The sequence below is a fragment of the Stenella coeruleoalba genome (assembly GCF_951394435.1).
Source record: "Stenella coeruleoalba genome assembly, chromosome: X".
NCBI lineage: Eukaryota > Metazoa > Chordata > Mammalia > Artiodactyla > Delphinidae > Stenella > Stenella coeruleoalba.
The window spans coordinates 16033169-16058333 of record NC_137152.1 but is presented as its reverse complement, the minus strand read 5'-3'; the positions used below and the strand labels follow the sequence as shown (position 1 = coordinate 16058333).

General features: G+C 43.6%; 1 protein-coding gene across 5 annotated transcripts in view; it reads left to right on the top strand.

Annotated features, from left to right (window-relative positions):
• Positions 1-25165, top strand: part of MAP7D2 (MAP7 domain containing 2) — a 107787-nt gene that overhangs the window by 58564 nt on the left and 24058 nt on the right. For 2 of the 5 annotated variants that reach the window (XM_079910760.1, XM_079910756.1), the window contains exons 4-9: positions 1869-1980; positions 2832-2930; positions 4978-5088; positions 6952-7074; positions 12295-12449; positions 14051-14178. In XM_079910760.1, coding sequence (XP_079766886.1) covers positions 1869-1980; positions 2832-2930; positions 4978-5088; positions 6952-7074; positions 12295-12449; positions 14051-14178 — 728 coding nt within the window. The remainder of the gene's footprint in view (positions 1-1868; positions 1981-2831; positions 2931-4977; positions 5089-6951; positions 7075-12294; positions 12450-14050; positions 14179-25165) is intronic. The other 3 variants (XM_079910758.1, XM_079910757.1, XM_079910759.1) reach the window with 3 other exon arrangements.

Here is a 25165-nt window from a genome sequence, read left to right as displayed (position 1 = left end):
AGTTGCTCTGTGGCATGTGGGATCTTCCCGGACCAGGGCTCGAACCCATGTCCCCTGCATTGGCAGGCGGATTCTTAACCACTGCGCCACCAGGGAAGCCCAAGGACTGTCTTGTGAGGTCTTTCTGACATGTAGGCAATCTCCCATAACCCACTCAATACTAAATTCACTCTGAGGTGAAAGATTTCAACACTTAAATTAGGTCATTGGTGGGAGGGAGGGGATATGGGGATATATGTATATGTATAGCTGATTCAGTTTGTTGTACAGCAGAAGCTAATACAACATTGTAAAGCAATTATACTCCAATGAAGATATAAAAAAATCAGGTCATTGGTTAAATAATTGATGTTAAATCCATATAAAGGAATACTATCGAGCCCCAGTCTTGAGTGATCAGACTTCAGTCCTCAAATAGTCAAGAAGTTCTAGTTCCTCCAAGCCCTCATCTTTTCTCAGACAAACCGCTGGGGCTGGCTGTCAGAATTTAATGGGCCAGGGTCTTGAGAACAGGATTCTGCCAGGACGTGCACACTCATGATTGTAGAGTCTCAACCAAAAACTAGAGCGCAGTTAATAGCAAATACAAACCCGAGACTTACAGGAGGAAAGAAATCCCCTTTCTGCTCACAGGTCCCTGGAGAAGCTGTCTTTTAGCAAAGCGCTATTCGGAGGAAAAATTATGCAGAGGCAGCTGAGATGTGGAGAATGCTCATCTCATCCCTCTGGTGTGGACAAAAGGGATAGATCCAGGCACCTCCTAAGTGACCTTTTTGTGTTTCTAGTGAGTGAAATAAAGGAGCCTTTCCCCGATCCTTAAGTCACGGTCATTCGGTTGGTGCTGCCCTAAATTAATTTTGCTTGCTTGTTTATTTAAGCCATGAGAAAATAGCATCTTTTTGTTTTGAAGTTGGGCTAGGATTAGCCCAGTTCCTGCAGCACCTCAGGATGGGGTTTTATGAGGGTGAAAAGGTGTCTGTGTAACCGCTTACCCTGTGGGGCTTCTCCAATGGAGGCAGGGAGCGGATTTGGTATTTGCAGTGTCATTGCAGTGCCAGGGAAAGACTTGCCAGCCGTCAGGCCCAACTTTATGAAAAGAACAATTTGGTGAATACAGGGGAGTGCTTTTGATAAATGCTCTGTTAGGAGAGAAGCCTGGTGGTTTTTCTCTTCTGGCTAAAAAACTGTTTAGTTCTTCCTCCCTCCCCCCGCCCCCCCGCGTCTAGCTCTGAGAATGCATAGATGCTTGATTTTGTGGACAGAAGTTTCTCTACTTTTCTCTCTTGAATTTTGAAATATGCAGTATTATCCCCAGATACTACGTAGCAGAAAAGTGTTATAATGTAGAAAACAATTAATTCCCCTTTAAGACGTTCTAAGAGGAAAATGGGACTTTGCAAAATGGACTTCAAAGTCATGGTGTATCCCCCCAAAGAGTTATGCTTAAGGCTATTAAAATTCAAATTATATTTCGGTTTACTCAAATCATAGTCCTTGATGCTTGTCAACAAGAGAGGATGCAGTTGGTTCTAGAGCACAATTCCAGTTCTACTGGATGGGACAGGCCTCAAGGAGTTAATGCTTGTCTGGCATTATTCTTAAACAAATCAAGGCCTGGCTGCGGCAGCAGCCTCTCCCCTGAGAGGGAAGAGGTGCTGGGGCTGGGAGCCAGCGCTAGCCGCCTTGTTTACTCTCCGCCCACTAAGAAGGCGCTGGCGTGGTGGGGAGAGCACAAGTGCCTGGGTTTTGGATGCTGAGCAGAGAGACCCGTCTGGTGACTCACCTCCCCACCCCCACCCCGCGCGGAGGTGCAGCAGTGCCGCGGGGCTGGGTGGTTAATCTCGCTCTCTCTTGCGTGAACCGGGCAGGAGCGGCTGGAGGCGATGATGCGCAGGTCCCTGGAGCGCACACAGCAGCTGGAGCTGAAGAAGAAGTGCTCGTGGGGAGCATCACTGGCCGCAGGGCCCGGAGGACGCGATGGTGAGTGAAGGGCTGTCCCTGCATCGCAGGGCCCGGTGGGGAGATCTTGGGGCAGGAGGGAGATCACGGGCAGACTGGCACCCGCAGGATCTGGGGATGCTTTGTAGCGATCTGCAGGTACCTTTTTCGGATGTGATGTTTAAAGCTGCCAAGCTTCCTGTGTATGCATTTCTTGCGAAGGGGATCTGTTCATTCTTCTTGCTCACAAACAGCAGTTGATACAGTAACTGGGCTTTGAGGTAAAACAAAAGAAAAACAAAGAAAATGAATGTAGAGCCTGGTTAACCGGATCCACCTAGCAAGCCCAGAGGTAACCTAATTTCAGGGAAGGTCAATGACAGTAGGCTCAGTCATGGCTGCAGCATGACGGGGAAAGGCTGAGCAGCAGTAACCCCCCTAAAAGGAGCTGGGGTTCTTCCCTCCACATTATTTATTTTTGTTGCTCTTTCCGTTTTGTTTTAAGGTGACTGATTTATTTCATTATCCAGTTCATACTCATCTTTAAATTTTCAAATGTTTAATGTATGGATTGTTACCAGTCCCTGGGTGGTCTTGCCCTCTTTTTAGTGTCTTTTCTGTGTCTGCCATTCTGTTATGCGGGAGCTGTACACCAGCTCTTTCTGAGAGCAAATGGGTTTGCATGAGTGGTACAGTTTCTTGACTTTGCTGTATTGTGCTTTTAACCTTTTGTCAGTGAATATACTTTTCTTTTCTTTTTTTTTTTTTTTGAGACGTCAACAACCCATCTCAGTTACTTTTTCTAATTTCCTAATAGAAACTAGAGTCAACCAGCAATTGGGACTTTTTTCTTTTACCTGTCTTTGCTCTGATTTTTTTTTTTTGCTGTGTAGGTGAATCAGGAAATACCCCACCCCCTCCTCTAGGTTTAGCAGCCAGCACCCTCCCTCCGGACCCAGGGACCACTGCCGCCGCTGCTGAGTCCACCAACGGTATATCCGAGCATCACTGTGCCATGGCATTTTGTGATGACTGTCCCGGTCACCCTCCTCCATCACTGTGTGTGTCTCAAGCACTTTTACAATTGATTTCTTAGTCTGACCCCTTAGAACTTTTTTCTAGAAAGTGAATGACATGCCCATATTTCTTTGTTCGTCATCGTGGAGCGTGCATGCCTTCCATCCTAGTGCCCTGGAGACATTTCATCTTTAGCTCGCTAACTCCTGCCTTGAAAATCTTGTCAGTGTTTGACTTCTGTGCATTTAGATCTTCAGCGCTCTCATGTAGCATTGGTTTTTAGGCATTAAGTAGTAGGGTATTTCAATCACTTCTGGTTACCAGAACCTATAATTACACGGAGTTCTGGGTATTAATGTGATGGATTCCTGGAGAGGTGTTGGAGTTTACCAGTACTAACACTGTGAATCCAAACAAGGAGATAAATTGGCTTTGTTCTTGACTTCCTCTCTCTAATAGGCTCTCTGTTTCGTATACAGGCCTGGGAAAGTCTTAGGGTCTAGGTCAAGAATAGAACTAGCAAAACCTTGTTCCCATTTAATAGTGACTTTAGAAATTCAACCCATCTTTGACTGGTAAAGAAAAAACAAGATGTAAAAGGGATACGATATTTCCCAGCCACCCAGAGGGTCAAATTATAGCATTAGGAATAAATATCCTTGGTCTCCAGCATTTCTTTGACAAAGAATAATTTTTATTGGTGTTACTGAGTAGCAGAGACTTTGCCGCCTGGGCCGCGTTCACTGTCATATGGGCACTGGCCGTCCCCCAACAGAGAGGGGCAGGTAGAGTTGATAATGACACCTTGGGAATCGCACCCAGGGCCCTGGGACAGGGTGAGGTGAGTGTGGTACTCGACTGGAGCACTTAGTTGAAGGGAGTGGCAGAAATCTCAGTGATCAAGATAAAAGAATATTTTAATCAAAATTAATGAAGAACAATCTGTGATGAACAAAATATTGAATTTGCAAAGACCAGTACCGTGCTGAGCCATATCGGAGCCTGAGGCAAAGGGGGAAATGTGTACCCCTAGAGACATGGTTTTATGTAATTTCTAATGGTTATTTTTCCCAGAACATTAAAATACTCAAACTGAAACATTGAAAAGTAGGTGTATGAAACCTCATACCATTTTAAGTTTAAATATTTTATTTATACCCAAACAGACTGTCTGATAATTTTACTTCAGTCTAAGTTATTTAAAAATTATTTAGGGTCATCACTTGGTCAGGAGAAATTGTCAAACATGACACTTCTCTCATTTGAAAACAAGGTGAGTAGAAGAGTAGATTTTGAAAATATTGTTGATGAGTTTGCTGCCTTTAGAGCTGGGGCCACACATCTTTCCTTTTGCCTCAAGCTCGGTTGTGGCTTGGCTGTCACTCTCGGTGGGGAATTAAGAGTACCAAACCCAGGACCACATTTTAAAATCCTAACCATAAACAGTCATAGCCTTTGAGAAAGGGCCATTGTGACCCCATCTCGTGATAAAAGGAAGAAACCAACTGCTAAAGGTTGTTCTGCTTTAAATACAGCTCCTTGCTTTACAAATTACTTCTCTCTGCAACCTGAGCTCTAGATAACCTCAGAAAAAGTCCGGTTTCAGCTCCCCCAGTCTCAGTCAGATCGTAGAACATTTTGCAGTGGTGCTTTGTCTCTGGGTCCAGGTTGGTTTTGTTTTTGTGTGGTCTGAATTGACTTAAAAGTCCCTGGACACAAGGAAAGGGTTGGCTGGTGGGATTAGCATGGCTTTAGTTGAACAGCTGAGTGAGGTTGAACATTTGGAATCAAAGAGAAACACAAAGTTGAGCAATAGAAGAGAAGAACTTGCTTCAGATGGATGGCTGCTGTGGCCCGGGCGTTCCCAGACGTGCCAAGTGGAGGGCAGGGAGCTGGAAGCAGTGTGCTGTGCCACAGTGGTTTTGGAGGCGTGTGGATGAGGACAGGAAGAACACTTTGGGAAATGTGTTTCTTAGTCTAGAGTGGTGTGAATACCAATGTCTTTAATGCATTTCTCTGCAGCATGTGACAAACTTTCAACATCAACCATGAATTTGCCAAAGCAGACGGAGCCTCCCATGAGTAAGCGCCTGTCTTCATCCACCGCGACAATGTCCTATTCCCCAGACCGAGGCAAGTGAACGTGTAGACCTGGTCTCTCCAGTTTTCTTCTTTCTAGTGTGAGCGTGTTAACGTCGGTCTTTGGGAGAGCCCCTCTTGAGCCTTCTGCAAATAGCCCCATTCTCCTAGCCTTGCGATCTGTGTGTGGGAGCCCCAGGGCCTCACTAATGGGACTTTGGAAAGTGGCAACGCGCTCTTCACAACCAGGTCATTGTTGAATAGGGACAGGAGTTCATGCTATGCTCCCAGTCTGAAAGAGATTTCCATTTTCCACAGTGCATGTAGACGTTATCCTGGCCTGGGGTTAATTGACCAGTGGGCAGATGTGACTGTTAAAAAAGTAACTGCCCAGTTATTGGTGCGATATTGTTGATTAGCCAGAAACAGCGGGATTGATGAGGCAGAGGTACGTGGGAGACTTAGATGTGTGGAAAAAATGGGGCTCTGCTCTTGTCTGTGGTTTGTAAGCCTGCCTGTTTCTCTTTTGAAAACAGAAGTTCAGAACTAATATGAAATCTTTAAAAGGGCAAAAGGATGGGTGGCCTTTTCTGGCGCTCTGTTTTGAGGTGAGAGATGGTATGTATAGGACGGGTGCCAGTTCCAGAAACTGAATAGATATAAAACCAGCCGTGTTCTAATGGAGGCTCAGAGAAGGCACTAAAAGTCTGAATTGCTACCTTTCAGAGTCTGTAGGTTAAGGAAGGGAGGGAAGCTCTCCATGCATTAAATGCGTATCTTAAAGCATCACTGAAGAAGTGTCAGGTGCCAGTGGAGTATTTAACACATCGAGTCATCACCGGGGGTGAGCAGGAGGATGTTTGTGACTCTGAAGAGGCCAGTGTGCGTTCCTGGTCTTTTGCCACTGGCTTTGACCTTGCACCTCCAGCACAGAGGTCTGTCATGTGTGTCAGAGACCCCATAAGTGTCAGTGTTGAAGCTCGCTGATGCAGTTCATGGGTAAGCGCTGGAAACCTTGAATTAACTAGGAGCTGAATGAGAAAACATCTGCATGCTTTTAATTCTGTATAGCTGTTCCATCTGTGAGTATATCCCATAGGTTTTCATTAATTCATATGGTTACAAGTTGATGTTAAATTCATATTTGCATTGATTAATGTGTAGAGATAATCAGTATGTTATTATATATTGTTGGCAACTGAATTATCTGCTTGTGGATTAGTAGTTGAAAATTTGAAATTCCCAAGCCATTTACTGGCTAGTGGATACCCAAAGAAGACGAAGTCATTGAAAAGTTAATCCATTATCATATAATATGTTCCGAAACCATCAAAATAACATTTCAGTCACTGAATTTTAGATTATGGATACTGCTACTTCCATTAAAGCAGATAATTAGTTGGCTATTTTTTTTAATGTTTCTGATTTAATTTTTGCCCTTACTTGCTTGGGAAAAGTATGAAAGGATGCATATCTCTACATTAACAAAATCAGTGTGTTATGAAATATTTCCTAACAGAGGGCCTAAAACAAGTGTTTTGTAGGAGTAATCTTTTTTTCCAATGTTAGATCTACTTGGTGAGTAAATGGTTTCTTGAGTCCATATGACATCTTGGAATACGGGCTAATTCTCTTCGGGTGATACAGGTGATACGCTAATTCTGTAACAGCATGTTGAATGAATTCTGGCACCCCAAGAGAAGTAACACACTCTCCCAAGCTCTAAATGACACAGCGTCTGTTTTCTTTTACTATGACAAGCTCCAAAGCCATCCTTTGCTACAATATTTTTTTCTTTCCACATTCGTTCTGCCACCCAAAAGTTGATTTGCATCATGCACTGTGTTGTTTTAGGCATTTTATTTTGTTTTGTTTTAATTTCGCTTTTTAAAATTTTCATTTGATTCCGTCCCTCAGCTCATCGCACGCACCTTAGTCCCATGGAAACCTTTCTTGTTATGCGACTGTTGACACCCACACAGGCTTCTTTAGCCAGAAGCAGAAGTGCACTCATGCTCTCTGAGCAGGCCAGTCACTCAGGTAAAAGAGGCCAAGCTGGTGACACTGAGGAAAATGCCCCAAATGGTATTGGTTGGCCTTTGAGTTATTCCTGAACTTTTGTATCTTGCTTCACATTTGTTGGCTTCATGAAATGTCTTCTGTGGTTAATAACGTTTCCTACCCACCACTGTTTTATTGTTGCTATATTTCTTTTCTCTCAAGTGTCACGGAGGTGAGTAAATTATTTTATGAGTGAGGGCCTGTGGATTAGGGGAAAAAAATCCATCTCATGAGCTATGGCGGTTAGTAGACTTTTTTAAAAAGACGGTTTGGTAAAATAGCCTATAAACTGCAATCTCAGAAGTCCCATAACCAGCTCTACCTCTTACTAGCTCTTACCACTTTGGGTGAGTTAATTAACCTCTCTAAGCCTCAGTTTCCTCATCTCTAAAGTGGACTTATTTTAAATTGTCATGAGGATTAAATGAGATAGCACAATGATGGACACAGAACAGGTATCTAGAGCCTCACTACTCAAGGGGTGGTCCATGGACCAACAGCGTTGGTATTACCTGGGAGCTTGTAGGAGGGTGGACTCTCAGGCCCCGCCAGACCTACACACTGAAGTCCAAGCAACAGTGGGCCACACCGTCAAAAGCCTTCCTTGACCAAAGCAGATCAAACCATCATGGCAAGTTTAATGGGGACCAAAAAAAAAAAAAAAATTAATGGGCACTAGTTTTCCCTGTGAGTTTTGCAAGGGAGTAATGCCGTGTCCACATTAGGGCATGTCTGGTCTCCGTGTCAGTTCCCAAGATATAGTGTATTCAGTGAGATAACATATAGATGACATATTGTCCTCTACCTAGTTATATCTGTTTCCAAGTAGTTGTGCTGTTTCTGCAGAGAATATATACAATATATATGGCCAATAAGCGCATGACAAGATGCTGAACATCCTTAGTCATTAGAGAAACGCAAATCAAAACCATAATGAGATACTACTTCCCACTACTAGGATGGCTAAAATTCAAAGAAAAAAAGGATAATACAGTTGACTCTTGAACAATTTAGGGGTTGGGGGTACCAGCCCGCCTCAGTCAAAAATCTGCATTTAACTTTATAATCAGCCCTCTGTATACTTGGTTCCCTATCCGCAGATTCAACCAGCCACAAATAGTACCGTAGTATTTACTATTGAATAAAATCTGCGTGTAAGTGGACCCGTGCGGTTCAAACCTGTGTTGTTCAAGAGTCAACTGTAATATGTATTGGCGAGGATGTGGGAGAAATTGTAACCTTTATACACTGCTGGTGGGAACGTAAAATGTGCAGCTGCCTTGGAAAACAGTCTGACAAGTTTTTCAAAATGTTAGAGTTACCACATGAACCAGCAATTCTGCTCTTTGGTATAGAGTCAGGGAAATTGAAAACATACACAATGAAGTACACAAGTATTCTCAGCAGCATTATTCAGATTAGCCACAATGTGGAAACAGCCCAGATATCCAACAGCAGATGAATGGATAAACAAAATGTGTTTATCCGTAAAGTGGAATATTATTCAGCTATAAAAAGGAATGAATTACTGATACATGCTACATGATGAACCTTGAAAACATTACGTTCAGTGAAAGAAGCCAGGCAGAAAATGCCACAAGTTTTATGATTCCATTTTTATGAAATGTCTGGAATAGACAAATCCAGAGAGACAGTAAATAAGTGGTTACTAGGCACTAGGGGAGGGGGAAGAGGAGTGAGTGCTTAATGGGAACAGGGTTTCTTTTGGGGGTGTTGAAAATGTTCTGGAATTAGACTGTAGTTATGGTTGCACAACCTTGTAAATATGCTAAAAACCACTAAATTGTACACCTTTATGGTGTATGAATTCTATCTCAAACAAATACAAAATTCCTGGCAAGTAGGAAGTATCCCCATTTTGAGAATGAGAAATGTGGCAGGAGGAGCTCTCCCAGGCTCGATGATTCTCCAGGAGAGCTCAGAGCTATGATTTATTACAGCAAAAAGCTGCAGAGCAAAATCAGCGAAGGGAAAGGGTACATGGAACAAAGTCCAGAGAAGACCGGGCACAGGCTCCCGGCGTCCTCTCCCAGTGGAGTCACACAGGACACGTTCCCCCAGCAATGAATTAGCACATGTATGAAGTGTTGCCAACCACAGAAGCCCATTAGAGACACAGTGCCCAGAGTTTGTAGTGGGGGCTGGTCACGTGCGCACCCCCTGCCAGGTACGTACCCAAATTCCAAACTCAGAAGGAAAGCAGGTGTTCAGCGTAAGTCATGTTGTTTGTACAAACAGCTTAGGCACAGTGAGCCACTCTTACCAGTTAACGGTGGGAACTCTGCCCAAATCCAAGTTCCCCGATGCCGGGGCCAGCGTGGTAAGCAGGCCTTTCCAGGGAAAGCAGTTAGGCCTGCTGTGTTTTTTCTGTTATTCTCTGCACAGTTCACCCCCTTGGTCCTTGGCCACGGTGTCTTTACAGCAGAATTATTACCAATAGGAGCTCGTATAGCAGGCTGAGGCCAACCTACCGTGTGGATCTCACTTATGCCATGTAGGGGTGCTGGACTTAGACAGTTAAGACACAGACCAGTCACCATCAAGGTCTGTCTTAGAAAGCCAGCTGGCTTCCTCTGTAAGTTTCCATATGAACCTCTTCTACCTGGCCTGAGGCATCAATTCAGGCCCAGCCAGCGCTGGGCAGTAAGATGAAGCTGGCCCAAAGCCATCCAGGGCTGAGGCAGTGTCGTGATGGTACAAGTACAGTCCCCGAGAGCACACATGTCCCCTGGAAACAGAGTTTATGATGTTCGGGCACCCCACGCAGGATGTGCATTGGGCAGGCAGTCCAGGCTCACAGGGCCCCCAGCTCTCAGTCCTTGCTTTCAGAGGCACTGCCTGATGCAGTCCATTCTAAACAGTTCTGCAAGCGACACTGGCTTCATCTCCGGCCGAGCGTGGACTGTGTGTGGAGGTGTTGAGTGGGGACTGCGCAGGAGCTGGCCTGCCCCTGCCGTCTCAGGTCACGCTGTCACCTGCAATCTGTGTGAATCTGAAGCGCTGGCAGCAGCTTGCAAAGGCAGTGTGGTTTTCCTTCAGCAAGAAGGGAGAGTTCCCAGAAACAGTTCTGGAAGAGAAAGATTGTGAATGCCCCTCCCCTGGCCCTCCCCTGCACCACTCCAGTGGGGCTGGGTTTTGTTGTTTTTCTCCATTGTTATCAGCATGCCCCTTTCCATGATCACAACTTTACATTTTCTCAGTCTTCCTCTAGCATGGACCTTTCATCTGGAAGGGTTGAATGCAAGAAGGACAAGAGCATTTTTATTTTAAAAGAATGTGTCCAACTTAAGCAGAATGACACATCATGCTCAGAAACTGGGACAAAATCCTGAACTTTCAAAAAATTTCAAACTAGGTTTGCATCACCCCCTGTCTCTTCCATCCTCTTCATTTATCCAGTGAGCAGCCTAGAAAAGATCAGTCCCTTTTCAGGGACAGGTGCATTGAACAAGTTGCCTTTCTGAGGTGTGCGTAGCAGGAGAAGGGCAAGGGAAGTAGAGTCAGGCTCTCGGTCCGTTGTTAACAAACCGTAGCCAATCTGGAAAGTCAAACACCAGACGTCTTGTCTCGTCAGCAGTGGTGCATCCCCCAGAGTGGGTTGAGCCTGCTCGTCGAGGTGGACGGAGGGGTCACACTCCCTTGAGTGCCCTTTCCCAGCTTGCAGCTCTGGCAGGAATTACAAGTTAGAAATGCAGTCAGGCTCCACATCAGAAGTCGAGAGCCCACCAGCAGTTCCGTGTCGGATGGTCCCATCAGAGAACGAGCCCTTTCCTGTGTGCATTTGTCTGTGACCCGGATGGTCCAGCCAGCATCTGTGATGTTTTCTCAGGTTAGGGCCCCACGGAGGGGTGTTCTGTATCTACAGTGGTTCCGGGTTGATTTTTAAAACTTCAAAAGTGTGTTTCTGTCTGGAGATTGCCTCTCTCTTTACAACTCCCTTTTCCCAGAGGCTCCATTATGCAAAAATCACCAGGCATGGAGGCTTGTTCTGGTTCCACTACTCAGAATTTAAATTCCAGCCAAGCCACTGGTGGTAAAAAAAACAAGGAGGTTGTGTCCCACTTCCACTTGGAGGAGAAAGTGAAAACTAAAGGCATCACCTGGGCTGCACTCTTCCCCTCACTTAAGCCAGCATGGCCAAAAGCAGCCGGAGGACGGAGCAAGCCAGCACTTGGAGTTCCACGGGTCATCTTCAGATGGCTGCGGTTTCCTCTGGCGGGGGCTCCGTAGCCAGCAGGCATCAGTGGGTCGTCATCCTCCACCCCTTTCTCCTTCCTTTTACCAAACATCAGGGAATCAGGGTCTTTCTCAGGATTCCTGCTTCTGACGCCAATTGTGTCAGGGGTCCCCAAGACCACCCCGGGTTCAGTGATTCGCTAGGAGGATTCAGAGGACTCAGCATGTGGTGGCGCTCGTAGCTGAGATGTTCCAGCGGAAGGCCGCACAGCACGATCAGCACGGGGAATTGGCGCACGGGCGAGTCCAGAGGACACCAGGTGCAGCTTTCCAAGAGTCCCCTCCCAGTGGAGTCACACAGGATGTGCCTGAGTCCCCCAGCAACGAGCTGCGACAACACGCGTGAAATGTTGCCAACCAGGGAGGCTCGTTAGAGACTCAGCGCCCAGCGCTGGTCACGTAGGCACCCCCTGCCAGGCACATACCACACTCCAGACTCAGAGCAAGAAAGCAAGATCAGTCATGTTGTTTGTACAGACAGCTTAGGCGCAGTGAGCTACTCATCAGTTAATGGTGAGAACCCTCCTGAAATCCAAGCTTCCAGATGCTTACAAGGGTCAACCTTGTGAACATGCCCTTCCAAGGACAGCAGTCAGGTCTGCTATGTTAACTGTCTCCTGTACAAGGAAATTGACGTTTAGAGAGGTTAAGTCACCTACCCAAGGTGATCCAGCTATTAGGTGATGGTGCTAGGTCCATCTGGCTCCAAAGCCCAGATTTTGAACTCCTGAAATGAACTGGACTCTTGAGCATTGAGTATGGGGGTCTTTTAAGATACGGTCTATTCTGTGTACACTAGAAAAAGTGTGGTGGTATTTTGAGAATGTGGATTGCCCGTGTCACATTTTAACAGAAATGTGGTGTTCTTCCCAACCCTCTGTTCCCCCTACTTTTTCCGTCTATGCTCCCTGTGTCTCTGGGTTTTATACTGTAACTCTCTAGTATCCCATGCCTGTCCTCGTGTAGCTCCTGCTGGCCCCCTTAAATCTTCCTACAAGTCTTCTCCCACTCGAAATGCCGAGAAGAAGAAGACGACATCTACATCTGGCGTAGGAGATGCTGGGAAAGGAGCCCCTGCAGGAGCGGAGGCCTCTCCGGTAGGTTTATACCCACTCGCCCCTCAGGACTGGTTTATCTGACAGTGTGATTACTCCCTGCACTTGACCTGGGGTCTATTTCCATCTATCTCCAGGGACTGCTCAAGGGGCAGATTTGGTTTAAAACTGCACCCAACCTTTGAAAATCATTTAACTTTTTGCACCCTCCTAAATCTTAGTGCCTTGGAACAGATTCCTAAAGCCCTTGTCCTCATTATAGCCTGTCCTCCAGAGGACGGGCGTCAGAAGGAATGTTCCGAGTGCCCTTTCTCTGCTTCTTTAAGGATGTCTGATTCTGGGCCAGTCTTGCCTCTACAGGCAACTAGAACTGAAGTTCTAGGTCAACCTTCATCCACAGCAGTGGGCTTTAAACATTTTTGTCGTCATGGTAACACTATCAGTAAGGCAGATGTTGAGCAGGTGCCCCCGATTGTGTAGATTTGTTTAGAAGTTATACATGCCATACTACTTCCGTTAGTTACACTTGCTATGTAACAAATTACCCCAAACCTTAGCAGCTTAAAGCCAATGTTTATTACCTCACTGGTTCTTTGGGTCAGAAATTGAGGATGGCTTAGCTGGGTGCTTCTGGTTCAGGGTCTCTCATGAGGGTGTGGTCAGGATGGCAGCCAGGGCTGCAGTCGTCAGAAAGCTTGGCTGGGGCTCTTCCAGGACAGCTCACTCACGTGGCCGTTGGCAGGAGGCCCTGGTTCCTTACTGCATGGACCTCTCCAGACAGCTGCTTGAGTGTCCAGATAACATGGCAGCTGGCTTCCCCTAGAGCAAGAGATCAGAGAGAGAGAGAGAGACCAAACCCACGCTTGAGGAGAAGGGAACTGAGCTCCACCTGTTAAAGCAAGGAGCATCAAATGACATCCGGACTCATTTTAAACACCACATTACCATTGGGCATTTATTTTATAACACCATATTTATTTTTTTAATCCAGTGTGATCCCAAGGTTCTCACAGGAGAAGTGAATGTTTCAGACCCTAGGGTTTTACTGCTGGGTGGATTCCTGTGGAAGGGGCTAATGTATGTAGGCATGGGGGCTGCGTGAAGATTTGCTGCGGAAAATCACAATAGGGAGAGAAGGGGACCACCGTTGCAGACTGCCTGCCGCGGGCCAGTCACAGAGGCCCATGTGAGGCAGGCCATGGGGAAGACATAGAGGGATGGAGGGGTTGCAGTCCCCGTTAAACTGCGTACACTGTTAGGGTCCCCAGCTCCCTGTCTTGCACCCACCTATAGCTTTTTTTTTTTTTTAATAGTGATTGTATATCTTGGTACTCGTTCCAGCTTCTATATGTCCAGGACCATAATCTGGTTCCATTGTTAGCTTTTTGTAAGATAACAAGGAGAAGGCGGTCTTTATGTTTTAAGGCTGAGGGGTTTTTTGGTTTTTTTTTTTAGCTGAATGACCTAAATATGATGACCCCCTGGTGCTTCTCTGCAAAGATTCCCATTGTGAGAAGCAGTATAGCTCCGTATGGTTCCTTCTGAAAGAAAGCTGTACATTGCTTCTATCTGCGGTATTTTTAGAAATTGTAGAAGTAATGGCAGTCATGGGCCATGGACGTCCTATTCTGTGTCCCCTACAGACGGAGAAGATGAAGAGGGGGCCAAAAACAACAACTTCCGTTCCCAGCGTGGGCCTCATGTCTCCTCTGAGAAGATGCGATTTTCCAGCAGGCGTTTCTAAGAGGTCGTCTTCTCCTGTGACACCCAAGTAAGCATCTTTCCCCTTCTCCATAGTCGGATGGTTAAAGCAGTTTGGGGGGCTCTGCGCCGTGTGCCTCTAGCTCCCCCACGAGGTGTGGCCAGCCCGCCGAGGTGCGCTGTGTATCTTCTAGATAAATGTTGTGCTCTTGAGGGCTTTGCTGCCTGGTAAATACTGGACTCTGATTTACCAAGATGAACCCATTCGGCGTGTTTTCTTCAGGTCCATTAGTCCCATTCTACTTTTCTGGCATTCCCCTTCTTTCTCCTTCAGCTGCATCTGGAGTGAAGTGACTGCACTGCGCTTGGGCTCTGGAGCCCCTGTGCTTCACACTCGCTCTCAGGCCCTCTCTCATTTTTTTTTTTTTTTTTTCAGTATGCGGGCCTCTCACTGCTGTGGCCTCTCCTGTTGCGGAGCACAGGCTCCGGACGCGCAGGCTCAGAGGCCATGGCTCATGGGCCCAGCCGCTGCACGGCATGCGGGATCTTCCCGGACCGGGGCACGAACCCGCCTCGGCAGGCAGACTCTCAACCACTGTGCCACCAGGGAAGCCCCCCTCTCTCATTTTGTCTCTTTAACAGAGAGACAATAATAACTTCTCAGTCACCATCAGCTGTATGTTTTCCTAATGAAGCCAGTGAAAAACTGTGTAACTGGAAAACGAATTTACACTGTGTGACCACTGACTTAAGTCTTTAAAACATTTTACTGCTAGTAACTGACAAGAATGACTCAGTAAATAACTCATTCCAGCAGTAGAATGGAAACATGTTCAGTAGTACTGAGAGAGAAAGAGAAATATGATTTTAATTTGGAAAAAAGGAAACTATATAGAGAGAATCATATAAAACTTGTTTGGTGCATCAGTTTGGTTCAGAGAACATAGGATAATACACAGATTTAATGAACACTTGGGAATTTTTTTTCTTTTCTTTAACATTTCTTTTTCTTTTGTTTAATTTTTGAATTTTATTTTATTTATTTTTTTATACAGCAGGTTCTTATTAGTCATCAATTTTATACACATCAGTGTATACATCTCAATCCCAAACTGCCAATTCATCTCCCCGCCCCCCCTTCCCCCTTGGTGTCCATATATTTGTTCTCTACATCTGTGTCACTATTTTTGCCTTGCAAAGTGGTTCATCTGTACCATTTTTCTAGGTTCCACATATGTGCATTAATATACGATATTTGTTTTTCTCTTTCTGACTTACTTCACTCTGTATGACAGTCTCTAGATCCATCCACGTCTCAACAAATGACCCAATTTTGTTCCTTTTTAATGGCTGAGTAATATTCCATTGTATATATGTACCCCAACTTCTTTATCCATTCGTCTGTCAGTGGGCATTTAGGTTGCTTTCATTACCTGGCTATTGTAAATACTGCTGCAATGAACATTGGGGTGCATGTGTCTTTCTGAATTATGCCTTTCTCTGGGTATATGCCCAGTAGTGGGATTGCTGGATCATATGGTAATTCTATTTTTAGTTTTCTAAGGAACCTTCATATTGTTCTCCATAGTGGCTGTATCAATTTACATTCCCACCAACAGTGCAAGAGGGTTCCCTTTTCTCCACACCCTCTCCAGCATTTGCTGTTTGTAGATTTTCTGATGATGCCCATTCTAACTGGTGTGAGGTGATACCTCATTGTACTTTTGATTTGCATTTCTCTAATAATTAGTGATGTTGAGTAGCTTTTCATGTGCTTCTGGGCCATCTGTATGTCTTCTCTGGAGAAATGTCTATTTAGGTCTTCTGCCCATTTTTGGATTGGGTTGTTTGTTTTTTTAATATTGAGCTGTGTGAGCTGTTTATATATTTTGGAGATTAATCCTTTGTCCGTTGATTCATTTGCAAATATTTTCTCCCATTCTGAAGGTTGTCTTGTCATCTTGTTTATGGTTTCCTTGGCTGTGCAAAAAGCTTTGACATTTCATTAGGTCCCATTTGTTTATTTTTGTTTTTATTTCCATTAATCTAGGAGGTGGATCAAAAAAGATCTTGCTGTGATTTATGTTAGAGTGTTCTTCTTATGTTTTCCTCTAAGAGTTTTATAGTGTCTGGTCTTACATTTAGGTCTCTAATCCATTTTGAGGTTTTTTTTGTGTATGGTGTTAGGGAGTGTTCTAATTTCATTCTTTTACATGTAGCTGTCCAGTTTTCCCAGCACCACTTATTGAAGAGACTGTCCTTTCTCCATTGTGTATCCTTGCCTCCTTTGTCATAGATTAGTTGACCATAGGTGCGTGGGTTTATTTCTGGGCTTTCTATCTTGTTCCATTGATCTCTGTTTCTGTTTTTGTGCCAGTACCATATTGTGTTGATTACTGTAGCTTTGTAGTATAGTCTGAAGTCAGGGAGTCTGATTCCTCCAGCTCCGTTTTTTTCCCTCAAGACTGCTTTGGCTATTCGGGGTCTTTTGTGTCTCCATATAAATTTTAAGATTTTTTGTTCTAGTTCCATAAAAAATGCCACTGGTAATTTGATAGGGATTGCATTGAATCTGTAAATGGCTTTGGGTAGTATAGTCATTTTCACAATGTTGATTCTTCCAATCCAAGAACATGGTATATCTCTCCATCTGTTGGTATCATCTTTAATTTCTTTCATCAGTGTCTTATAGTTTTCTGCCTACAGGTCTTTTGTCTCCCTAGGTAGGTTTATTCCTAGGTATTTTATTCTTTTTGTTGCAATGGTAAATGGGAGCGTTTCCTTAATTTCTCTTTCAGATTTTTCATCATTAGTGTATAGGAATGCAAGAGATTTCTGTGCATTAATTGTGTATCCTGCTACTTTACCAAATTCATTGATTAGCTCTAGTAGTTTTCTGGTGGCATCTTTAGGATTCTCTATATATGTCATCTGCAAACAGTGACAGTTTTACTTCTTCTTTTCCAATTTGTATTCCTTTTATTTCTTTTTCTTCTCTGATTGCCGTGGCTAAGACTTCCAAAACTGTGTTGAATAATAGTGGTGAGAGTGGACATCCTTGTCTTGTTCCTGATCTTCGTGGAAATGCTTTCAGTTTTTCACCATTGAGAATTATGTTTGCTGTGGGTTTGACGTATGTGGCCTTTATTATGTTGAAGTAGGTTCCCTCTATGCCCACTTTCTGGAGAGTTTTTATCATAAATGGTGTTGAATTTTGTCAAAAGCTTTTTCTGCATCTATTGAGATGATCATATGGTTTTTCTCCTTCAATTTGTTAATATGGTGTATCACATTGATTTGCGTATATTGAAGAATCCTTGCATCCCTGGGATAAATCCCACTTGATCATGGTGTATGATCCTTTTAATGTGTTGTTGGATCCTGTTTGCTAGTATTTTGTTGAGGATTTTCGCATCTATATTCATCAGTGATATTGGTGTGTAATTGTCTTTTTTTGTCATATCTTTGTCTGGTTTTGGTATCAGGGTGATGGTGGTCTCATAGAATGAGTTTGGGAGTGTTCCTTCCTCTGAAATTTTTTGGAAGAGTTTGAGAAGGATGGGTGTTAGCTCTTCTCTAAATGTTTGATAGAATTCACCTGTGAAGCCATCTGGTCCTGGATTTTTGTTTGTTGGAAGATTTTTAATCACAGTTTCAATTTCATTACTTGTGATTGGTCTGTTCATATTTTCCTTTTCTTCCTGGTTCAGTCTTGGAAGGTTATACCTTTCTAAGAATTTGTCCATTTCTTCCAGGTTGTCCATTTTATTGGCATAGAGTTGCTTGTAGTAGTCTCTTAGGATGCTTTGTATTTCTGCGGTGTCTGCTGTAACTTCTCCGTTTTTGTTTCTAATTTTATTGATTTGAGTTCTCTCCCTCTTTTTCTTGATGAGTCTGGCTAATGGTTTATCAATTTAGTTTATCTTTTCAAAGAACCAGCTTTTAGTTTTATTGATCTTTGCTATTGTTTTCTTTGTTTCTATTTCATTTATTTCTGCTCTGATCTTTATGATTTCTTTCCTTCTGCTAACTTGGGTTTTGTTTGTTCTTCTTTCTCTGGTTCCTTTAGGTGTAAGGTTAGATTGTTTATTTGAGATTCTTCTTGTTTCTTGAGGTAGGCTTGTATAGCTATAAACTTCCCTATTAGAACTGCTTTTCCGCATCCCATAGGTTTTGGATCGTCGTGTTTTCATTGACATTTGTCTCTAGGTATTTTTTGATTTCCTCTGATTTCTTCAGTGATCTCTTGGTTATTTAGTAACGTATTGTTTAGCCTCCATGTGTTTGTGCTTTTTACGTTTTTTTCCCTGTAATTGATTTCTAATCTCATAGTGCTGTGGTCAGAAAAGATGCTTGATATGATTTCAATTTTCTTAAATTTACTGAAGCTTGACTTGTGACCCAAGATGTGATCTATCCTGGAGAATATTCTGTGCGCACTTGAGAAGAAAATGTAATCTTCTGTTTTTGGATGGAATGTCCTATAAATAACAATGAAATTTATCTGGTCTATTGTGTCATTTAAAGCTTGTGTTTCCTTATTAATTTTCTGTCTGGATGATCTGTCTATTGGTGTAAGTGAGGTGTTAAAAGTTCCCCACTATTACTGTGTTACTGTCGATTTCCTGTTTTATAGCTGTTAGCAGTTGCCTTATGTATTGAGGTGCTCCTATGTTGGTACATATATATTTATAATTGTTATATCTTCTTGGATTGATCCCTTGGTCATTATGTAGTGTCCTTCGTTGTCTCTTGTAACATTCTTTATTTTAAAGTCTATTTTATGTGATATGAGTATTGCTACTCCAGCTTTCTTCTGATTTCCATTTGCATGGAATATCTTTTTCCATCCCCTCACTTTCAGTCTGTATGTGTCCCTAGGTCTGAAGTGGGTCTCTTGTAGACAGCATATATATGGGTCTTGTTTTTGTATCCATTCAGCAAGCCTGTGTCTTTTGGTTGGAGCATTTAATCCATTCATGTTTAAGGTAATTATCGATATGTATGTTCCTATGACCATTTTCTTAATTGTTTCAGGTTTGTTTTGTAGGTCCTTTTCTTCTCTTGTGTTTCCCACTTAGAGAAGTTCCTTTAGCACTTGTTGTAAAGCTGGTTTGGTGGTGCTGAATTCTCTTAGCTTTTGCTTGCCTGTAAAGCTTTTGATTTCTCCATTGATTCTGAATGAGATCCTTGCCGGGCAGAGTAATCTTGGTTGTAGGTTCTTCCCTTTCATCACTTTAAGTATATCATGCCACTCCCTTCTGGACTGTAGAGTTTCTGCTGAGAAATCAGCTGTTAACCTTATGGGAGTTCCCTTGTATGTTATTTGTCATTTTTCCCTTGCTGCTTTCAATAATTTTTCTTTGTCTTTAATTTTTGCCAGTTTGATTACTATGTGTCTCGGTGTGTTTCTCCTTGGGTTTATCCTGTATGGGACTCTCTGCGCTTCCTGGACTTGGGTGGCTATTTCCTTTCCCATGTTAGGGAAGTTTTCGACTATAATCTCTTCAAATATTTTCTCGGGTCCTTTCTCTCTCTCTTCTCCTTCTGGGACCCCTATAATGCGAATGTTGTTGCATTAAATGTTGTCCCAGAGGTCTTCATTTCTTTTCATTCTTTTTCCTTTATTCTGTTCTGTGGCAGTGAATTCCACCATTCTGTCTTCCAGGTCACTTATCTGTTCTTCTGCCTCAGTTATTCTGCTATTGCTTCCTTCTAGTGTAGTTTTCATTTCAGTTATTGTACTGTTCATCTCTGTTTGTTTCTTCTTTAATTCTTCTAGGTCTTTGTTAAACATTTCTTGCATCTTCTCGATCTTTGCCTCCATTCTTTTTCCGAGGTCCTGGATCATCTTCACTATCATTATTCTGAATTCTTTTTCTGGAAGGTTGCCTATCTCCACTTCATTTAGTTGTTTTTCTGGGGTTTTATCTTGTTCCTTCATCTGGTACATAGCCCTCTGCCTTTTCATCTTGTCTGTCTTTCTGTGAATGTGGTTTTTGTTCCACAGGCTGCAGGATTGTAGTTCTTCTTGCTTCTGCTGTCTGCCCTCTAACACTTGGGAATTTTTAAAAAATGTTTCGAGATGAGAGAAGCACTTATATCTGATTTTTTGCTTCCTAACAGAGACTTTTTCGCTAATATGGTTTTGCTCAGAGATTGCTATGGTTTTTATAAACTACTACTACTGGTTATCGATGTATGTGCTTTCCATAAAGAAAATCTTTCTGTAGCGCATTACTGAATTAATAGCATCTTGGGTTTTTTTTTTCTTAAGTCCATTGCATTCTTTCTGTGCCTGTATTGCCTGTCTTTGGTTATTGTATTGCTTTCTCGCAAACTCCAAATCCATTAGGTGAGCTGTGAGGTCTCTGTTTGTCTTTGTCTTATTTCTGAGCCTTCCATTTGCATGTCAGTACTCTCCTGTCAGTTTGGGACGTTGACATTAGCAGAGAGAAAAGCCTATTTGTCCTGTTTTTTTTCCAGATTCTACCCTCTTTCCTGGGTCTTGACTCATGGTCCTTGCATCATCATTGTAAATTTCATCTTTGTGAACCAAGAGGGTTGTTGCCTTCTATAGAGATGACAATTCAGTTTTTGGAAGCAAGCTTGCAGTGGGCTCTGTGCTATTTCTTTGAAGTTGAAAATCTTGAAGGTTGTGATTCAAGAACTATTTTATATTTTTAAGGACATATCATCCGAGCTTTAAAAAGCTCTCTCTGACCAAAGATACTCAAACACAATCCCAGACTTTTAAAAATGCAGTTCAATTTAGAGAAATATTTAAAATTTCTACTCTATCTAGAACAGTAATGGGCACCTAGTAGAAGTTTTATAAGTATTCATGGAATGAATGAATGCAAGTCACTGTGCCGGATGCTCCAGAGAATCCCCAAACGAATGAAAATAGTCTCCACTTGGACGGGCCCCAGGAGAGGTGGGAGGGAGATGTGGACCCAGATGAGGACAGTTCCAGGCCTGCTCCAAAGAGAGAGCTGCCCACCTTGTACTGCTCATCCCTCAGGACTCAGCTCAGCTGTCCTCCTGTCCAGAGCTAGCCAAAGCTGACTTCGCCCCCTTCGCTGTGCTGACAGAACGTAGCTGTGTCAGTCATTCGTTTATCCAGCACCCGTAGAGCACCTACTCTGTGTCCAGTGCTCTTCTCAGCCTTCGTGGAGCTTGCCTGACAGTGAACAACAAATATAGTATCAGGTGGTGATAAGTGCTGTGAAGAAAAATGAGTCCGGGTCAGACGGCGGAGGATGGTGGAGGGGCGGAGCTAGATCGGGTGGTCAGAAAAGGCTTCTCTGAGGAGGTGACATTTGAGCAGAGCGCCCTGCATGAGGTGAGGGAGCAGGCCGAATTGATCTGTGCCTCATTGTACTTGATTATCTCCTGCTAGGCTGCCGCAAGGGCGGGGGGCTGACTCAGTTTATTGTTGCACAGTCTGCGCGCAGCATGAGTCTGTGGGACGCTAGCCAGGGGGGAAAGGCGGGCCTGGAGAGCAGAGTGGTCTGGGCAGGTCTGGGCAATGCTGGGGCCAAACCTACCTGAGGACTGAGGCCCTTTGCCTCCTCGTTCCTTCCGGGACATTCAACAGTTTATTCTCCCACTGATCAGTTTCTTAAACATTCTCTTTTCTGTGCTGTATATTTCACTTGGGGAATTTTTTTAACGATGAGGGATGCTGGTTTCTGTACCGTGCTGCACGGTATTCCTGCCACTTTCAACAAAGAGAAGTTAATGGACTGGCTTTTATTTTTAGAGCCCCATACATGTTGTGTCTAACACAGGCAGGAAAAATAGCGCATACTAACACAGCTGGACTGCCTGTGTACTGTCAAACTCCAGAATCCTTCTCTCTTTATGAGGTGCCCCGGGAATAGAAGTTGCTCAGGCACCTCTAAATCAGAATTACCAAGTTGACAGGTCTAAGGAATAGCAATCGTTTCTTGATTTTTAAAATGTTCAGAAAGAAATTTCGTTTCTCCCTGGGGTGAAAATTAGCGGCTGAACCACACTGGGTATGGGCCAGGTCTGAGAAATGTGAAAAGTCAAGTAGACTGTAAGTATATTCTGAAAATCCAACCAAACTATACAGCAGTGAAAAAGTGGATTGCAGCTGCCCGCAGCCAGTGGGTGGATCTCAGGAACGTAGCGTCGAGAAGGATGTTGTAGAAGAGTGTCAGCAGTTTGATTGCATGTATACTGAGTTCCTAGATGTTGCAAAACCAGTGTGTTTTTAAGAATATAAATGTGGTAAAATGATTTTAAGAAAATGGAAAACATAAAATGCAGAGTGATGATGGCCTCTGAGTGGGAAGTTGGGGACAGGCTCAGGGAGGGGCACATGGGAGATCCTGGCATAGTATGTCTTTCCCTTGAGCTGGTTGGTGCATGTGTGAACATTTGTTTTATCATTCTTCATACCTTTCGTATTTTATAAAAATTCTTTTGTGTACTCAATATTAAAGAAAGATGAAAAAGAAACACTTGGTTTTTAAAATGGTGTCACACAAAATAAGCCCCAAGCAAAGTGGCATTTTCAACTTTCCCTCTGTGCAGACCAAGCTTGTGATCTTTAAAGCACACTGGAAGTGACGTGGCTTTGAATGGCCTGGGGCGGGGGGCTAGCCACTTTGAACTCCCATCCAGAAATCCAGCCGGGCCATGTGATGAATGGCTCTGACAGCGCATTGTTCCCCTCCCGGATCTCAGATCAATTAAGTCACTGTAGGCGGCTGTGCATATTAATGGCTTTGCTCTTTTAAATGTTCAAGTTTATTTTCATTGTTGGTTGGCATTGTCCGGTACTTGTATGGGTTTTAAAAAACTAGCTTCAGCTAGACTCTCAAAGATGTGGATGGAGCATATCTTTCTTCTTGTAACCTAGAGAAAGGAAATCAAGTGTGGTCAAGTGCATTTACCCAGCCTGTCTCTGCCCTCTGTGTGTAGGTGCTGCCTGTACCCCTAGTTCTTCAATGTGAAATGTTCTCTCATGGTTTCAGGTTCTTAGAAATGTATTCTAAGTTAGTTTGATCGTTATGATGGGGAATGTGTCCATTATCCCTTGGTGCTGTAATAGACTGTCTAAAATTTACTAGCATAAAACAACGATTTGTTATTAATTCTCACAGCTCTGTGACTTGGGCTTACCGGAAGGGTCTCTCTTAGGGTCTTTTGTGTGGTGGTTCTGTGGCTTGACATGGGCTCACTGGGAAGTTCTCACGTCTGGGGCCTCCGTGCAATTACGGTTCAATGTCATCTGGTGCTACAGTTAAATTACAACCTAGGGCTCGACTAAGCTTAAGGTCCAAGACGGCCCATTAAGGATGATGGCCCATTAACCCCAGTTAAGGACTATGCCCCGAGTTGGCACAGCGTTCCTTCTCTGCTGTATTTTCTTGGTCAAAGCAGTGGGACCACCTCAGATTCAATGGGATGGAAAAAATAAACTCAAGAAGATCATGTGGGATGGGAGGAGATATTATTGTGGCCATCTGTGGAAAATATAATCTGCCAAAGATAATGACTTTCAGAGATAGCTTACCTGAGATCAATTTTGTGTCAGGAATCTAGGTTAATTTCATTTTATCATGCATTAGAAACAAAACAGGTAGTCCGCATGAGGGAAAAAATGAAGGCAAAGTTGTATGGACGGCCCCAAATAAGCACCTCCCTCTCAGAATCACAGGCTCCTGGAGCCAGCCTGTTTCTCTGATGGTTGAGGACATTTAATCAATCCTTGCCGAGCACCATTCTCATAGGCTTCTCTGGTAGATGGGTGGCATGGTATTCCCTGCCCACAGATGAGCATCTACAGTGGATCAGGGCTCCCTGCAGTGACAATTTAACTATTGTTTGTGTTACCACCATCCTTCTCAAATAGGCTTTTACATTCTTACCTGAAAATTTTCTTGAAAAGGATAATTGAAAATGTTAAGTTATACCCCCTCCTCACAGCCATACTTAGCTGCTCACCCAGTCCTTGTCCTGTATTTGTCCGTCTTAGTAGAGGATAATTTGAGTTTAGACCGATTTTTAAGAACCTTTTTATCTTGAAATCATTTCAACCCTACAGAAGAGTTGCAAGACTAGAACTCGACTCATCCTGTTAGCATTTAGCCACACTTGCTTCATCATTCCCATCCCCTACTCACTCTCATATAGTCTCCATAGACACACACACACACACACACACACACACACACACACACACACACACACACACACATTTTCCAAGAACCATTTGAGAATCAGTTGCAGACATCATGACCCTTTATACCTAAGAATGAAGACATTCTTTTGTATAACCACAGTACAAGTGTGAAAAATCAGAAAAGTTAACATTTGACATGATGTTGTTACTTAATTTACAGACTTAATTTACAGACCGTGTGCAACTTCTGCCTGTTGTCCCAGTGCGATCCTCTGGAACAGTTTTTTTCCTGGTCCGGAATCCAAGCCAGCGTCCCACATTGCAATTAGTTGTCTTGCCTCCTTAGTCTGCGTTAACTTGCAACAGTTCTTCAGCCTTTCTTTATGACCCTGACATTTTTAAAGAGCACAGACCGGTTTTCTGTTTTGTTTTTTTTTTTTTGAGGACTGTCCTTCGTTTGAGTCAGTCTGCTGTTTCCTCATGATTAGACTCAGGTTATACATTTGGGGCAGGAATCCCATGGAAGGGATGTTGGTTCCTTCTCAGCACATCTTATCAGGAGGCCATGATGTCAAGTTGTTTCATTACTGGTGATGGTAACTTTCATCACTGGGTTAAGGTGGTATCCACAGGTCTCTGTGGTATAAAATTGCTCTTTTTCTCTCTGGAAAGTAAATAGTAAAATGGGACCATTGACAAATAGACTTCTCAGAATGTTGGCCAAGCTGTGCTGACGAGGCCACAGACCCCTCCCATCCTGTGGGTGGGCTGTGTTCACTGTGCCTGGAGTCAAGTGGCTTTGGAAAAAATAGAACTAGATTGCAAGATGTGGAGTGAAAAAAGTCCTTTGGGGATCTGCTTTGCAGTAAACTCACGTTCAGAAGCATGACAACCCTCT